The sequence below is a fragment of the Hyperolius riggenbachi genome, chromosome 8 (assembly GCF_040937935.1).
Source record: "Hyperolius riggenbachi isolate aHypRig1 chromosome 8, aHypRig1.pri, whole genome shotgun sequence".
In the NCBI taxonomy this organism is placed as follows: Eukaryota; Metazoa; Chordata; class Amphibia; order Anura; family Hyperoliidae; genus Hyperolius; species Hyperolius riggenbachi.
The window spans coordinates 300,263,338-300,282,218 of NC_090653.1; the positions used below are offsets into that span (position 1 = coordinate 300,263,338).

Here is an 18,881-nt window from a genome sequence, read left to right on the forward strand (position 1 = left end):
CAAGCAGAGCACCTCTGCTTGCTATTCTACTGGTACTTGCTTATTTGAGTTATGTCAAATAAGGAGCGCTAAACCATGAGTTATGTCAAATAAGGTGAGCTAAACCACGAGTTATGTCAAATAAGGAGCGCTAAACCATGAGTTATGTCAAATAAGGTGAGCTAAACCATGAGTTATGTCAAATAAGGAGAGCTAAACCATGAGTTATGTCAAATAAGGAGAGCTAAACCATGAGTTATGTCAAATAAGGAGAGCTAAACCATGAGTTATGTCAGATAAGGAGAGCTAAACCATGAGTTATGTCAAATAAGGAGAGCTAAACCATGAGTTATGTCAGATAAGGAGAGCTAAACCATGAGTTAGGTCAAATAAGGAGAGCTTAACCACGAGTTATGTCAAATAAGGAGAGCTTAACCATGAGTTATGTCAAATAAGGTGAGCTAAACCATGAGTTATGTCAGATAAGGAGAGATAAATCATGAGTTTTGTCTTTAAGGAGAGATAAATTAAGAGTTAATAAATAAGGTGAGATAATTTAACAAAAAAGCTATGTGAATAAGTCCCTATGTACCAGTAGAATAGCGCTTATACCTGCGTTCCATAGAATCCTCCACCGTATCGCTCCTTCTCTTTCAGCCACTGCACGACCGGTTTCGCGTACTCCCGATCGCCGGACTTAAGGATCGCCAGAAGAGCGTAAGCCGTGGTCTCCACCATCATAGCTGTGTCCACGCTTGGGACGACTGGGTCTATTTTCTTTGATGTTTCTTTCCAGTAGCGGTACACCGGAGGCTCAGCTGCACAAGTTGAGACGCATGTCACACTTTACGACATTCATGGAAATATTCAGAAACATTCGAAAATCCTGATGGGGTCCTCCACTCATCCAATTTTGGTTGGCCGATTTTACCACCTCCACGTAACATGAGGGCCAACAGAATTGGAATGCTATGAACAGATTGTGGAGGCAAGTTCTCAAGCCACGGAAATAGTAGAATAAACCAATTAAAACTGGAATTGTCTTCCGAGTTTCAGAGGTGACCCTTGACCTAGTTTGTAAATAAAATGATTTGAATGCTTTTTTAAATTATCTGTGCTGTGACATAAGAGTCACAGCACAATCCTTTCCCTTTAGTGCCGCTTCTGTCCCCCGCTCTGCTCAGCTGTGATGCAGAGCCCGCTGATGGGCGGGAAGGAAGTGTCAGTACTTCCTCCTCTCTGCCCGTCATCAGTAAAGCCCCCTCCACTCGCGGCTATTAGTTCCTATCTGCAGAGTGCGCTGCGGAGCTGCACTGTGTGTGATATTGGGGCAATTTAGCTGAGAACGATAGTATGCTAATAGCTGTATTAGTACACTATTGTTCTGAGCTAAATTACCCCAGAGCTGCACACAGCGCAGCTCCCCAGTGCACTGTGCAGATAGGAACTAATAGCGACGAGTGGAGGGGGCGTTACTGAGGAAGGACTGACACTTCCTCCCCACCCATCCTCAACGTTCTGCTCCAGTCAAATATTTCAGCTGAGCAGAACTGGGGACGGGGGGGATTTATGTCACAGCATAGCTAATAAAAAAATCATTAAACGTATGTTATTTTCAAGAGAGGTCAGGGGTACTTTAAATAATGGCTGTACAATTGCTAAAATGTACATAACAAACCAGTATAAATCCTCAGCGACTTACAGATGCCTGCAATTACCCTGCCTTTTGTCTATTTTTTCACTGCCTACTTATGTTTGGTGGTTTAGGGTGGAAGATTCTTTCTATTTATGTTTGTGGGGACCCCTGCCTATTGATGTGAAATACTGCCTAAATATGTTTTGGAAACATGTTGCCTAATTATGTTTGGGGTTGCAGCATAATTCTGTTTCTTTTAGGGGCAAACACTGCCTATGTTGATTGGGGCTGATTCTCTAACTAATTATGTTTTTCGAGAAACACGGCTGATAATTGTGTTTGGTGCACACGCAGCTGAAAAATGTTTTTGGGAAACATACTGCATAATTATTACATGGGGCGATAGATCTGCTTAAAGAGACACTGAAGCGAAAAAAAAATGATGATATTATGATTTGTATGTGTAGTACAGCTAAGAAATAAAACATTAAGATCAGATACATCAGTCTAATTGTTTCCTGTACAGGAAGAGTTAAGAAACTCCAGTTGTTATCTCTATGCAAAAAAGCCATTAACTCTCCAACCAAGTTTATTGGAGAGGGCTGTTATCTGACTTTTATTATCTCAACTGTTTTCTTTTTCTCTGCTAGAGGAGAGGCCATTAGTGCACAGACTGCTCTGAAAGAATCATTTTGAATGCTGAATGTTGTGTAATCTGCACATATTATAGAATGATGCAATGTTAGAAAAAACACTATATACCTGAAAATAAAAATATGAGAATATTTTCTTTGCTGCTAATCTTCTAGTAATTATTCATAGTACACAACCAAATCACTATATTATATTTTTTTTTCGCTTCAGTGTCTTTTTAAAGGACTTCTGAGGCCACAAAATAAATGTAGTATTGCTTTCCTGGGGCTTCTCCTAGCCCCTAGACATGTATCTAACTTCTCACTCTCATCGTTGGCCCCCTCCTGCAGGCTGAGCAGTCGCTCACCTCCGCCACTTCACCCGACCCCCTGGGAGCGTTCTGGATCGCAGCGCCCGAGCGGGGAGGATTATAGGCAGCCCACACACACCCACCTCTCCTAGGTCCCAGGCGCCGAAGGCTCTGTCTGTTTGCACTGCAGTACCGCCGCTCTGCTTTAAGTTCAGGGTGGCGGTGCTGCCGGGCAGACCGGAGACACCAAAGTGCGCCCATCCAATCCTCCCACCCCAGCCGTCACACACTGATTGCTATTAGACTAAGAGGCATTTCAGGGACCCCAACACCTGAATCTCTAGTTATCTGGCTTGCAGTCACTGCCATTTATTTATTTTATTTATTTATTGTATTTATAAAGCACCAACATATTACGCAGCGCTGGACATTCGTTTAGGTTACAGACAATATTTAGGGTGACATACAGCAAAATGACAACACAGGAATACAAGAAAAACCAGATCACGCAGCACAGTATGAGTACAAGGTAATACTTAGTCACTGGATGGAAGCATAGATAGGAAGCCAGTGGAGGGATTCTAGGAGGGGATCCGCCGTGCTGGAGCAATGGGAGCAGTGGATAATTCTGGCTGTCGCATTCATGATGGACTGCAGTGGGGCTGTTTGGGTCATAGGTAGACCAGACAGAAGGGCATTACAGTAGTCGAGGCGGGAAATCATGAGGGCATGGATGAGGAGTTTGGTAGTGGCAGAGGTCAGGAAAGGGCGGATCTTGCAGGTGTTTCGGGGGTGGAAGTTGCAGAACTTTGTGAGGTTTTGGATGTGGGGAGTGAAGGAAAGTGCGGAGTCCAGGGTGACATGCATTCCCTTTTCTTATTTCTCTCTGCTTCAAACACAATAGCTGAATAATAAGTGAGTGAGTTGTGCGTCCCCTCCTATACTGCGTCCTGAGGCCGGAGCCTCTCTCGCCTCTGCCTCAGCCCTGGGTACACAGGCAGGTCTATTATTTTTCATGAGAATTCCAATTTTTGGTAAAATACCGCACATTGTATGACCTAATTTACCACATGCGGTAAATTATGACGAAAATCCTCATGCGGAAAAATACCACTGATGCGGTAAAACGGACACTAAGCGTACCAGAATTGGGGCCATTAAGTCAGAGGGGACTTACTTGCTCCTTTGGAGAGTGCCTCGGCCTTCAGCTTGCCCAATATCTGGCGTTGCTTCTGAAGTGGCGTGGGCGTAATCTGGAGTGCGTATGCCGCGAGCGCCAGCACGTAGGTTGTCTGCGCATTGCTGTATTCTTTAACCAGGTAATCTACCGCAAGTCCCAGGGCATTGCTTATTCTCTGGAAATTAAAATAATCACTCATTCCATAAACAATTTATAATGCTATGTATCATGAATAGACAGTATAGGTTCACTTACATTACATTGCTATGCCGGGTACCCATAGATCCCAAATGTCCCTTTTTCAGAGGGACTGTCCCTCTTTGGGAACAAAATCCCTCTGTCCCTCCTTCTTCCTCATTTGTCCCTATTTCAGGACTCATGTACAGATCTGTGTAAATTTATGTTGATTTTTTTTTTTCTTACCAAAATGTGTTTAACCTCCCTGGCGGTTAATTTTTTTTTTCAAATGGTCAAAAAAACTTTTTTTAATTTTTTTTTGTTTCATGTAAAGCTACCAGAGTGGTAGCTACATGAAACACCACTAGAGGGCACATGTGGCCCTCTAGTCCGATCGCCGCCGGCAACAATAGCAAACAGGGGAACGCGTATATATAACGCGTTCCCCTGTTTGGCTTCTCCTGTCGCCATGGCGACGATCGGCACGACGTCATGGACGTCAGCCGACGCCCTGACGCCAGGCGCACTCGATCCAGCCCATAGCGCTGCCCGGAACTCATTGGTCCGGGCAGCGCAGGGCTCTGGCGGGGGGGCCCTCTTCTGCCGCTGTGTGCGGGCGATCGGCGCACAGCACTTTACATGGTGAAAATCGCCCCACCAGGGGCTGAGATATCTCCCTGCGCGGCATAGCCCGAGCTCAGCTCGGGCTTACCGCCAGGGAGGTTAATAAACTCTGATGACTCGTTCACACTAGGGGCGTCTTTGACATTTTTTAAGCACTGGCGATTTTCAAAATCACCCTGAAAGCGCTTGTGCAATGATTCCCTATGACAGAGTTCACATCTGAGCGGTTTGTTACGGATCCGCTCAGAAAAGCGGTTGCATGGTACGTTTTTGAGGCGATTCCGTTTCAATGGAAGGTATAGGAAAACGCAAAACGCTCACAAAATTGCTTGGTGTAGCGATTGCGTTCGCGGTTTTAAGAATAAATACATTGTATTTATTCTTTTCCGGATCAAAGAGTTCACTTTCTGACTGACGTCAGGAAGTGAAAAAACGCAATTGCTCAGCAAAAGCGCTTAGAAAAGCGCTTAACAAAAACGTCTGACGCACAAAAATTAAAAAAAAAAAAGTGTCAAAAAAATGCCCAACGCAGACGACCACGAGAACGGAATGCAATGGGAATAAAGCCTAAATGTCAATTTAGCAATACCAGTTGCCTGGCTGTCCTGCTGATCCTCTGCCTCTAATACTTTTCACCCTAGACCCTGAACAAGCATGCAGCAGATCAGGTGTTTGACAGTATTGTCAGATCTGACAGGATTAGCTGCATGCTTGTTTCTGGTGTGATTCTGCAGGCAGATAGCTCAGGAGGGCCGCCAGGCAACTGGTATTGCTTAAAAGGAAATCAATATGGCAGCCTCCATATACTTCTCACTTTAAGGGCTTGTTCACACTGCAGGCGGTTTTGGCTTTTTTTTCGCCCACATGCGGACGGGGAGACCGGCAGGAGAACGGGAAGTCTCTATAGAACCCAGAGCCTTCTCTCTCCTTTGTTGGGTATCTGTTTTTTATTTTAAATGACGCTTCAGATTCACTTTAAAATAAGGCCCTCTGCCTCAGAGCGAAATGTGGTATTTCAGCTTCCGGTCTGTAGATGTCACTGTTACATTATTAACAACACTTTAGTGTGAATCAGGATTTCTTCTAGCTCCTGATTGTTGTTCATCCTGGCTTCTTCTCCTAAGGGCTGCCCATCTAATAAACCACTGTTCACGGCTCCCGACTACAAGACACAACAGCAAACTTACGGCCAGATTGCAGATGTGGATAGATTTCTGCATCCCAATGGCGACATACGCGGTCATAAACAGAGTCTTCTCTTCAGCCTGTCTTGGGATTGTCCCCTGAAATACACATCGGAGGGGTAAAAGGAGTGAATAGAAGAATTCTGAGATGCCCAGCAACACAGAACGACACCAACGTATTACTAGACATGCCCGGTGATTCCTTACAGTAAATAATATGACCTCCTTGGTCTTTTCCAGCCACCCCCCCCCCCCCCCCCCCCCCCATTCTGAGCTATTACATTTTGTTTGAATTACTGTATTTTTTGGACTATAAGACTCACACAAAAAGTGGGGGAAAAAGTCACTGCGTCTTATAGTCCAAATGCAGGGAGTTCCTGACTTAAGAATGCCTACCAATACGCATCTCCAACCCGCCGCAACTCGGGGACTCCCTGTACGGTGCCCATGCAGAGGAGGACACGGGGGGACAAACGAAGGACACAGGGGGACACAAAGGGGCATAGAGGAGGACACAAGGAGGACAGAGGCAGACACATGTGGGGACAGGAGGACACAAAGGTGCATAGAGGAGGACACAGGGGGACACAAAGAGGCATAAAGGAGGACACATGGGGACACAAAGGGGCATAGAGGAGGACACAGGGGGACACAAAGAGGCATAAAGGAGGACACATGGGGACACAAAGGGGCATAGAGGAGGACACATGGGGACACAAAGAGGCATAAAGGAGGACACAATGGGGACACAAAGTGGCATAGAGGACACAAGCAGGACAGAGGAGGACACAGGGAGACACAAGAGGTACAAGGGGGCATGAGGTACAAAGGGGGCAAATTTCCACAAGATGCCCCTTCACCATGGATGCACCAGATTTAGTATATATATATTTTCCTCTGGTTTTTGTCCTCTATAACTGGGTGCATCTTATGGTCAGGAGCGTCTTATAGTCCGAAAAATACGGTTCAAAATGAAATGGTTTCTGTAATAAGGTTTCCAGGGCTGGTTTAAGCTGCAATGGGGCCCCGGGGCAAAGGTAACCTGGGCCCTCCCTACCCCCTGCAACAGTTTGCCCCCAGGACCCTCAAGCCAAATGCTGCTCTGCAGATCCTCCCCCTCTCTCCTCTATTCTATGCCTCTTGTGACACCTGCACCATTTTCAGCGGTATTGTAACTCACCTGTCCCATCTGTGCTCCACATCTCCGCTGCGACAGGTCACTGAAAAGAGGCAGCCAGCAGGGAGAAGTCCGGGGGGAACGCACTGAGCAGCACCAGGACAGGTGAGTTACAATACCGAGACAACTCAAAACCGCACAGCAAAATGTGAGCGCACCATGCGCCGCCACAGGCTGTAATGGGAATTACGGCTATACAGTGCTCAGACAGTTATTTGGGTACAGTCAAAAGACGGATCCCAAATTGCTATATAAACAGCATAATTCAGCCGCTGAATTACCTTTTACCCAAGAGTTCATGGTGGCCTGGAGGGGGAATGGTAATCAACACCTCTAGGACATGTGCAGGAGCAGGGTGAGCCATTTTTCGGCTTTGCCCTGCGTCCAATTTTCCCAGTGTCCTTTATGCATGTATGCTACAATACTGGTACAAACAAAAGAGAGGCCCCGGGGAGCATTTGGGGAGTGGGGAATACCTGGAAGGGCTTGACATCTCTGGGGAGCTCTGGGGTAATTACCCCCTTTGCCTTAAAGTGTAACTGTCGGGAAAAAAATCAATTCTTTATTTTTATCTGGTAACAGGTAATAAGGATACTAACCAAGCAATCTGAAAGTTAAAATCACTATTACTTTTCTTGTTGATAAATGATCATTTCCCAGTTTACCTGACTCTTATTTGGTACACACAAAATTTGGTACACAAAAAGGAAGTTGCAGGGCATGCTGGGTTGTCCTTTTTTGCTTCTCTACTTCCCCCTCAGACTTAACTAATGCAGCCTGATTGGCTGAAGCTTCTTTCCTTCCTGTTTTCCCCTCCCACACGTCTGCTCCTCTCTGATTGGCCAATAATTCTCATGCTGAGACAATGCACTTTCTATAGTGAAGGGCGGGCAAATCAGGCAGAGGAGAGTAAGGGAGGAAATGACATCAGGATTAGCTTCAAAATAGTCACACTTAAAATGGGAAATGCTAAGAAGAATTTTCTCTTTTTTTTACTGTAGAAAAATCACTAAAATCAAAACGTGGACAGTGCAATACATGTTATATAAGTAGAGAAAGTATTTATCTACTTATATATGTGTTGTTTTTTCTGAGATAGTATGGCTGACAGCTCCTCTTTAATGACAGTGCCAGGACTGTTGGTTTCTTTGACTTGAGTACAGGACAAAGAAGTGGACCGGCAGGAAGAAGGAGGGGGCACTTTTTATGTCAAGAGACAGAGACAAGCAAACCATTGTCTGATGTCGTTGCCCATATAAAATGTCATTCAAAAATAAAAAAAAAATTAACACCATTTTGTTGAATAAAAAAAAAAAATCACACTTTCTTAATGCACTATTGATTTCCCCCGATTTCAACGGCCGGCCTGTAGCTTTTATTGGCGGGCTGGGTTTCAGAAGGGTGATTTTTCTTCGCTCACCTGCAGCCGGACGGCATCCGTGGAAGACGTCTCCTTGAAGGATCCGTCCTGCGACTGGCAGTTGTCTATCAACCAAAGCAAGCTGTTACACACGGACATGTAATCCACGGAGACGTACTGATGAATCTCGCCAAGCATGCGCATCGCAAACGCTGTCAGCCTGGAAAATACACCACATGGATCTCATTGTACAGGATCTGGGGGGAAAGCGGGTGCTCTTGGCAGTGCAGCATAAAACCGTTTTTTTACCGTTATCCGCAGTATTAAAATATGAAGAGTTAAAAAACAGAATTGCCAATTTCATGGCTAATTAAAGAATGGCAGTATATCTGAGGAGCACCTGTACATTTTTGAGAGAGGGCTGGAAATCTTGGATTGATTTATTTGAACTTAAAGTAAACACCAGATGTGCATTTTTGGTCCAGGGGCTAGCCGGATCAGGTTGGGTCAATAACCGCCGCTCCTACGTGCCACCCCCCCCCTCCCCCAATCGCCACCATTAGGTTAAAAAAAAAAAAAAAAAAACCATGGCCGTGACTCCTGGAGCTGCTCTGGCTCTGTGTGTGGGGGAGAGGAGTGCCAGAATGTAGTAGGGGTTGGGAAGAGGCACAGCTAATTAGCCCAAGTGGGCACACGTTGCATCCTTTGGGGTACCAATAATACATTTGTTTATTTAATTCAGTTTATCGTGTCTGCTTTCCGGAGGTAAGTCCACCACTGCCTCCCAGCAAATTTTAAAACTCTTATCACTTTTTATCCTGCTGTCGCCTCTGTTCTCTAGCGATTACAGTCACTGGAGCAGTACTTACACTGATTTATTGCCTACAATCGTGAAAATTGGTCAGAGTGTTACCATTTGCAGAATTTGCATTTAATAATGCAGAAAGTGCATCTATCTAGTTGTCTTCTTTCCAGGTCGTTGCTGAACAGAACCCAAGATTCTCCTCTCTAACAGGTTCCTCTTCTAACTTACCACTTCTGGAAGACCAGGTAGAATTTATGTCTTCATTGTGGTCTCAGGTTCGAGAGAACCTAAAGCAAGCTACTGAACATCAGAAACGCTTTGCACTCCAGAGTCTGAATTCTCTCCAGGAGATTTGGTATTTGTATTTCACTCGCAATACTCCTATGCGTCAGCATTCGGCAAAGTTAGGTCCTAGGTTTATTGGGCCATTCCCTGGTGTCACTACCACAGTCTGTGAGATGAGTCAATAGCTTTTTATGTTTTTCTATTAAAATCAGCCACCAATGCTGAGTGATCAGTCAGCTTCTCCACCTCTTCCAGTAGAAATTGATGGAGAACCTTTGTATGAAGTGGAAAATATTCTAGATTCCAATTGGGTATGAAATTATCTCGATAACTTGATAGATTGGAAGGGATATGGACCAGAGAAAGATCTTGGGTTTCAGCTCGCCTGGTACATGCCCATGAATTAATAAGAGACTTTAATTTGAATTATCCTGATAAACCTCGTTTGGTGTGTCCAGAGGCCACTACTCGAGGGGGACAATGTTAGGATCTTACCTCCCGACCATTCCCACGTCTCTACCGAGAGCCCATGCAGCTGGCATCTGAGTTGAGCCGGCAAGATGTCTCCAGGAGAAGCTCACAGAAACTATAGATGAAGGCGCATGTCTCTTCGCTCAACTTATTCCCCCAGATGGCCAGAAAGTAGTACTGTACAGGCGCAGAATGCTCCTGGGCACGCGATCGTGACTGAAATTTTTCAGTGATAGTGATAGGCGCCTTGTGCTACTCTGCTCGGTGTGAAATTTGTGCATTACTGTGTAAGACCTTGCTTTGACTCTTGACCCTGTTATTGGATTGCTGCCTGGACTGACATTTGGAACTGAACTTGACCTGATATTGCCTTGTCCTTTGGTGCCGTATTATTGTGATCTACCGTGTTTGACCCCTTGCTAGTTACTGGATTGACTAACGATTTGAGATTCTGTACCATGCTATTCTGATCACCTGTTGCTGACCTGGGCCTTGATTCACTAAACGGTGCTAAGTGTTAGCACGCCAGTGAAAAGGCACTTAGGAAAAACGGCCGCTCCGCGGTGTGCGCAAAACGTCGCACCGTTCCCGTGCTAAGCGTACTTAGCACGAGAACGGTGCGACGTTTCACGCGCAATGCGCAGCGCTAAAACTTGCACGCGCGCAATACCAGCTTTAGACGTGCAAACTACTTAGCACCCTAGTTTGCACGTCCAAAGCTTTTAGGCGTGCTAACTAGGTTAGCACCCTTTAGTGAATTGAGGCCCTGGATTGTCTGATATTCCTGCCTGTGTAGGTCTAGTGTGGTTCTGGTGGTTTGTTTACCTTCCTGGCCTCAGTTCTGATACCGGCTTCTGCATTTAAGGTTTGGCTGTAACTGAGTGTTGGGACAACGTACTTGTCATGCCTCGTCTGAGCAGGGACGCACCACATAGGGTGAAGACTGCGGAGGAGATTGGGGTATCAGGACTGAAGGAAGGTGAGAGGTCCACCAGACCTCACAAACACACGATGTGTTGGGGTGGAGCAGCTGAGGTCATTACATACCAGGTGCTGGGGTCACTGTATCTCCGCAAGCTATAGGAATAGTCCACATTACGGAAGGCGAGGATGCTGTTGATACCTAAAACGAAGAGAGGATTATACAATATCTAAGGAGGGGATGGTCTGCGAAATAAGTAGAGGAAACCTCACTTACCTTCCTTCAGCTTCCTCGTCATATCTGCTTTAGCCATGAAGGTGTTGTCTCCCAACAACTTCCACTCATTTGTGACATCCATGTATCGGTAGACATAGACGATCGGCGCGACTCTCATCAGCTCCGTCTCTGCAGTGCCCTTGGAAGCACTCACCAGGGTCTGCACACCTTCTGCATTCAGAACTGTATGGATGACGTCACCCAGGATGTTACCTGTAACCAGTAACAGGAAGTGAACAGAGAAAGGACTCTGAAAACGCTTTAGTACAATTTAGATAGTGGCTATCTAAAAGTTTCTTTGAAGCGTCACCACATCTCCCGCAACTGCTGTTCAGAAGGATCTTACATATCTAATACTCCCCAGGGTCTATCTCAAAGCCCTAAAAACCAGAGCCTTCTGTCATGCTGCTTTTGAGCTTTGGAACTTCTTACCACACTCAATCTGTACTGCTCCATCTCTAGAGTACAGGTAGTCCCCGGTAAATGAAAATAGGGACTGTAGGCTCGTTCTTAAAGAGAACCAGAGATGAAGCACCCTCTTGTATTTTACCTTATAAATCAGTGGGAACATGACAGTAAACACCTAATCTGCCCTTTGTTTCATTGTTCTCTGTGTAATCTGACTATAATCACCTCTGATAAGAATCCCCGACTGAGAAGTCAAGCTGCTCCGTCTAGCTTTGCTACAGAAAGATTATAGCTAAGTCTGTCTTCTGTGGTGTTATTTCAAGCCCAAGCCTGCCCCCTTGTGGCTTTGCTATAATGACTCAGCAATAATCATTCCCAGCAAAGCCAGATTTAATTGCTCAGTCTGGGATTCTTGTGACTGCTGTTAACAGACACTTTTAGCAGTGAGGAGGAAACAGAGAGCATGGTAAGTGTTTTCTCTAATGTTCTTACTGATATACATGGTAAAATACACAAGGGTGCTTCCTCTCTGGTTCCCTTTAAGGAGGACATCACATGGGGGGAGCACAGGACGAATGCTTCACTGCTTGCCCCATGTGGTAGAAGGGCAGCCGCAGATTTGGTTTGTGTTTGCTGTGGTTGACATGTTTGGCGCAGTTTGCCAGCCCGCTGCCCGCCCCTTGCTTCCTTTTGCCCTAGGCCATGGCGTTTGTGGCCTTGCCTCAAATCACCATTACCATGACATTACCAACACAAACTTGGGCGTTGTATTAACGCAGAGTTCTGATAAAACTATACTGGGCTAGAACGTTCCCCTCCAGCACCACATGAATTACCATTGATGGAAAAGACTCGAGTAATCTTTGACTTCGGAACAATGTTTGGTGGAACTTTGAAGGCAATGTCCTGGTTCCTCTTCATCGTACCTGGAATTATTGAAAGACAAGCAAAATCATGCTAATATTCAGCAAAAATGTTAGCAAAGTAGCCCTGATTTTTGCCCAGTTGGAGTTATATGTTAAACTGGACTGAGGTGGACTGGAAAGAACCTGAACAAAGAGTTGGGGAAGGAGGGCTGGGACGAAAGAAAGGTTTTTAACCTGGTGTCAGATCTGAAGGTGTCAAGTGATGGGATGGCAAATTTAGTGTTACGTTAATTTCTTTGAGAACATGTTTCCCTGCCAGGTCCCCAACTGCTCAGATGCAGAACACGGCCACAATTTTGTTGAAGAGATCTATGTAGACTGTGCCAATGCTTGAGGATGAGAATCACCTCCTGCTGCACTGCCCCAAATATACCGCAACTGGGGACTTCTTCGTTAAGAAACTGATGGAACTATTTCCAGACTTTCACACATTAGAGAGTGAGGAAAAAATACATTTTTATTGTGTTTATACAGCGCCAACATATTACACAGCGCTGTACAGAGTACCGTATATTGTAGAGGAAGAGGAATCCACAGTGATCATCGCTGCACACTATGTCACAGCATGCCACAGATTGAGAGGAGCAGGACCTGGAGTACCGAGCAGGACTACAGGAGAGTGACCATCCAGTATCCAGCAGGACCTGGAGTACAGAGCAGGACTACAGGAGAGCGACCATCCAGTATCCAGCAGGACCTGGAGTACCGAGCAGGGCTACAGGAGAGCGACCATCCAGTATCCAGCAGGACATGGAGTACCGAGCAGGACTACAGGAGAGCAACCATCCAGTATCCAGCAGGACCTGGAGTACCGAGCAGGACTACAGGAGAGCGACCATCCAGTATCCAGCAGGACCTGGAGTACCGAGCAGGGCTACAGGAGAGCAACCATCCAGTATCCAGCAGGACCTGGAGTACCGAGCAGGGCTACAGGAGAGCGACCATCCAGTATCCAGCAGGACCTGGAGTACAGATCAGGGCTACATGAGAGCGATCATCCAGTATCCAGCAGGACCTGGAGTACCGAGCAGGGCTACAGGAGAGCAACCATCCAGTATCCAGCAGGACCTGGAGCACCGAGCAGGACTACAGGAGAGCGACCATCCAGTATCCAGCAGGACCTGGAGTACCGAGCAGGGCTACAGGAGAGCGACCATCCAGTATCCAGCAGGACCTGGAGTACCGAGCAGGGCTACAGGAGAGCGACCATCCAGTATCCAGCAGGACCTGGAGTACAGAGCAGGGCTACATGAGAGCGATCATCCAGTATCCAGCAGGACCTGGAGTACCGAGCAGGGCTACAGGAGAGCGACCATCCAGTATCCAGCAGGACCTGGAGTACCGAGCAGGGCTACATGAGAGCGATCATCCAGTATCCAGCAGGACCTGGAGTACCGAGCAGGACTACAGGAGAGTGACCATCCAGTATCCAGCAGGACCTGGAGTACCGAGCAGGACTACAGGAGAGCAACCATCCAGTATCCAGCAGGACCTGGAGTACCGAGCAGGACTACAGGAGAGCAACCATCCAGGATCCAGCAGGACCTGGAGTACCGAGCAGGGCTACAGGAGAGCAACCATCCAGTATCCAGCAGGACCTGGAGTACCGAGCAGGGCTACAGGAGAGCGACCATCCAGTATCCAGCAGGACCTGGAGTACCGAGCAGGACTACAGGAGAGCGACCATCCAGTATCCAGCAGGACCTGGAGTACCGAGCAGGACTACAGGAGAGCGATCATCCAGTATCCAGCAGGACCTGGAGTACCGAGCAGGACTACAGGAGAGCGACCATCCAGTATCCAGCAGGACCTAGAGTACAGAGCAGGGCTACAGGAGAGCGACCATCCAGTATCCAGCAGGACCTGGAGTACCGAGCAGGGCTACAGGAGAGCAACCATCCAGTATCCAGCAGGACCTGGAGTACCGAGCAGGGCTACAGGAGAGCAACCATCCAGGATCCAGCAGGACCTGGAGTACCGAGCAGGGCTACAGGAGAGCAACCATCCAGTATCCAGCAGGACCTGGAGTACAGAGCAGGGCTACAGGAGAGCGACCATCCAGTATCCAGCAGGACCTGGAGTACCGAGCAGGACTACAGGAGAGCTACCATCCAGTATCCAGCAAGACCTGGAGTACCAAGCTGGGCTACGGGAGAGTGACCATCCAGTATCCAGCAGGACCTGGAGTACCGAGCAGGGCTACAGGAGAGCGACCATCCAGTATCCAGCAGGACCTGGAGTACAGAGCAGGACTACAGGAGAGCGACCATCCAGTATCCAGCAGGACCTGGAGTACCGAGCAGGGCTACAGGAGAGCGACCATCCAGTATCCAGCAGGACCTGGAGTACAGAGCAGGACTACAGGAGAGCGACCATCCAGTATCCAGCAGGACCTGGAGTACCGAGCAGGGCTACATGAGAGCGATCATCCAGTATCCAGCAGGACCTGGAGTACCGAGCAGGGCTACATGAGAGCGACCATCCAGTATCCAGCAGGACCTGGAGTACCGAGCAGGGCTACAGGAGAGCGATCATCCAGTATCCAGCAGGACCTGGAGTACAGAGCAGGACTACAGGAGAGCGACCATCCAGTATCCAGCAAGACCTGGAGTACCGAGCAGGGCTACAGGAGAGCGATCATCCAGTATCCAGCAGGACCTGGAGTACCGAGCAGGGCTACAGGAGAGCAACCATCCAGTATCCAGCAGGACCTGGAGTACCGAGCAGGGCTACAGGAGAGCAACCGTCCAGTATCCAGCAGGACCTGGAGTACCGAGCAGGGCTACAGGAGAGCGATCATCCAGTATCCAGCAGGACCTGGAGTACCGAGCAGGGCTACAGGAGAGCGACCATCCAGTATCCAGCAGGACCTGGAGTACAGATCAGGGCTACATGAGAGCGATCATCCAGTATCCAGCAGGACCTGGAGTACAGAGCAGGACTACAGGAGAGCGACCATCCAGTATCCAGCAGGACCTGGAGTACCAAGCAGGACTACAGGAGAGCGACCATCCAGTATCCAGCAGGACCTGGAGTACCAAGCAGGGCTACAGGAGAGCAACCGTCCAGTATCCAGCAGGACCTGGAGTACCGAGCAGGGCTACAGGAGAGCGATCATCCAGTATCCAGCAGGACCTGGAGTACCGAGCAGGGCTACAGGAGAGCGACCATCCAGTATCCAGCAGGACCTGGAGTACCGAGCAGGGCTACAGGAGAGCGACCATCCAGTATCCAGCAGGACCTGGAGTACCGAGCAGGGCTACATGAGAGCGACCATCCAGTATCCAGCAGGACCTGGAGTACCGAGCAGGGCTACAGGAGAGCGACCATCCAGTATCCAGCAGGACCTGGAGTACCGAGCAGGGCTACATGAGAGCGACCATCCAGTATCCAGCAGGACCTGGAGTACCGAGCAGGGCTACAGGAGAGCGACCATCCAGTATCCAGCAGGACCTGGAGTACCGAGCAGAACTACAGGAGAGCGACCATCCAGTATCCAGCAGGACCCGGAGTACCGAGCAGGACTACAGGAGAGCGACCATCCAGTATCCAGCAGGACCTGGAGTACCAAGCAGGGCTACAGGAGAGCGACCATCCAGCATCCAGCAGGACCTGGAGTACCGAGCAGGGCTACATGAGAGCGATCATCCAGTATCCAGCAGGACCTGGAGTACCGAGCAGGGCTACAGGAGAGCGACCATCCAGTATCCAGCAGGACCTGGAGTACCGAGCAGGGCTACATGAGAGCGACCATCCAGTATCCAGCAGGACCTGGAGTACCGAGCAGGGCTACAGGAGAGCGACCATCCAGTATCCAGCAGGACCTGGAGTACCGAGCAGAACTACAGGAGAGCGACCATCCAGTATCCAGCAGGACCCGGAGTACCGAGCAGGACTACAGGAGAGCGACCATCCAGTATCCAGCAGGACCTGGAGTACCGAGCAGAACTACAGGAGAGCGACCATCCAGTATCCAGCAGGACCCGGAGTACCGAGCAGGGCTACAGGAGAGCGACCATCCAGTATCCAGCAGGACCTGGAGTACCGAGCAGGGCTACATGAGAGCGACCATCCAGTATCCAGCAGGACCTGGAGTACCGAGCAGGGCTACAGGAGAGCGACCATCCAGTATCCAGCAGGACCTGGAGTACCGAGCAGAACTACAGGAGAGCGACCATCCAGTATCCAGCAGGACCCGGAGTACCGAGCAGGACTACAGGAGAGCGACCATCCAGTATCCAGCAGGACCTGGAGTACCAAGCAGGGCTACAGGAGAGCGACCATCCAGCATCCAGCAGGACCTGGAGTACCGAGCAGGACTACAGGAGAGTGACCATCCAGTATCCAGCAGAACCTGGAGTACCAAGCAGGACTACAGGAGAGCGACCATCCAGTATCCAGCAGGACCTGGAGTACCGAGCAGGATTACAGGAGTGCGACCATCCAGTATTCAGCAGGACCTGGAGTACCGAGCAGAACTACAGGAGAGCGACCATCCAGTATCCAGCAGGACCTGGAGTACCGAGCAGGACTACAGGAGAGCGACCATCCAGTATCCAGCAGGACCTGGAGTACCGAGCAGGACTACAGGAAAGCGACCATCCAGTATCCAGCAGGACCTGGAGTACCGAGCAGGACTACAGGAGAGCAACCATCCAGTATCCAGCAGGACCTGGAGTACTGAGCAGGACTACAGGAGAGCGACCATCCAGTATCCAGCAGGACCTGGAGTACCGAGCAGGACTACAGGAGAGCGACCATCCAGGATCCAGCAGGACCTGGAGTACCGAGCAGGGCTACAGGAGAGCAACCATCCAGTATCCAGCAGGACCTGGAGTACCGAGCAGGGCTACAGGAGAGCGACCATCCAGTATCCAGCAGGACCTGGAGTACCGAGCAGGACTACAGGAGAGCTACCATCCAGTATCCAGCAAGACCTGGAGTACCGAGCAGGGCTACAGGAGAGCAACCGTCCAGTATCCAGCAGGACCTGGAGTACCGAGCAGGACTACAGGAGAGCTACCATCCAGTATCCAGCAAGACCTGGAGTACCGAGCAGGGCTACAGGAGAGCGACCATCCAGTATCCAGCAGGACCTAGAGTACAGAGCAGGGCTACAGGAGAGCGACCATCCAGTATCCAGCAAGACCTGGAGTACCGAGCAGGGCTACAGGAGAGCGACCATCCAGTATCCAGCAGGACCTGGAGTACCAAGCAGGACTACAGGAGAGCGACCATCCAGTATCCAGCAGGACCTGGAGTACCGAGCAGGATTACAGGAGTGCGACCATCCAGTATTCAGCAGGACCTGGAGTACCGAGCAGAACTACAGGAGAGCGACCATCCAGTATCCAGCAGGACCTGGAGTACCGAGCAGGACTACAGGAAAGCGACCATCCAGTATCCAGCAGGACCTGGAGTACCGAGCAGAACTACAGGAGAGCGACCATCCAGTATCCAGCAGGACCTGGAGTACCGAGCAGGATTACAGGAGTGCGACCATCCAGTATTCAGCAGGACCTGGAGTACCGAGCAGGACTACAGGAGAGCGACCATCCAGTATCCAGCAGGACCTGGAGTACCGAGCAGGACTACAGGAAAGCGACCATCCAGTATCCAGCAGGACCTGGAGTACCGAGCAGGACTACAGGAGAGCAACCATCCAGTATCCAGCAGGACCTGGAGTACTGAGCAGGACTACAGGAGAGCGACCATCCAGTATCCAGCAGGACCTGGAGTACCGAGCAGGACTACAGGAGAGCGACCATCCAGGATCCAGCAGGACCTGGACTACCGAGCAGGGCTACAGGAGAGCAACCATCCAGTATCCAGCAGGACCTGGAGTACCGAGCAGGGCTACAGGAGAGCGACCATCCAGTATCCAGCAGGACCTGGAGTACCGAGCAGGACTACAGGAGAGCTACCATCCAGTATCCAGCAAGACCTGGAGTACCGAGCAGGGCTACAGGAGAGCAACCGTCCAGTATCCAGCAGGACCTGGAGTACCGAGCAGGACTACAGGAGAGCTACCATCCAGTATCCAGCAAGACCTGGAGTACCGAGCAGGGCTACAGGAGAGCGACCATCCAGTATCCAGCAGGACCTAGAGTACAGAGCAGGGCTACAGGAGAGCGACCATCCAGTATCCAGCAAGACCTGGAGTACCGAGCAGGGCTACAGGAGAGCGACCATCCAGTATCCAGCAGGACCTGGAGTACCGAGCAGGACTACAGGAGAGCGACCATCCAGTATCCAGCAGGACCTGGAGTACCGAGCAGGACTACAAGAGAGCGACCGTCCAGTATCCAGCAGGACCTGGAGTACCGAGCAGGGCTACAGGAGAGCGACCATCCAGTATCCAGCAGGACCTGGAGCATCGATCAGGATGACAGGAGAGCAACCATCCAGTATCCAGCAGGACCTGGAGTACCGAGCAGGGCTACAGGAGAGCGACCATCCAGTATCCTGCAGGACCTGGAGTACCGAGCAGGGCTACAGGAGAGCAACCATCCAGTATCCAGCAGGACC

At 49.4% G+C, this 18,881-nt stretch overlaps 1 protein-coding gene across 1 annotated transcript in view; it reads right to left on the reverse strand.

Annotated features, from left to right (window-relative positions):
* The window catches only part of LOC137528017 (complement C5-like), a 208,381-nt gene that overhangs the window by 43,290 nt on the left and 146,210 nt on the right, over window positions 1-18,881 (reverse strand). The window contains exons 23-29 of the mRNA XM_068249238.1: window positions 12,264-12,353; window positions 11,020-11,232; window positions 10,869-10,944; window positions 8,321-8,480; window positions 5,727-5,822; window positions 3,736-3,913; window positions 592-797 (exon numbers count right to left, since the gene is read on the reverse strand). Coding sequence (XP_068105339.1) covers window positions 592-797; window positions 3,736-3,913; window positions 5,727-5,822; window positions 8,321-8,480; window positions 10,869-10,944; window positions 11,020-11,232; window positions 12,264-12,353 — 1,019 coding nt within the window. The remainder of the gene's footprint in view (window positions 1-591; window positions 798-3,735; window positions 3,914-5,726; window positions 5,823-8,320; window positions 8,481-10,868; window positions 10,945-11,019; window positions 11,233-12,263; window positions 12,354-18,881) is intronic.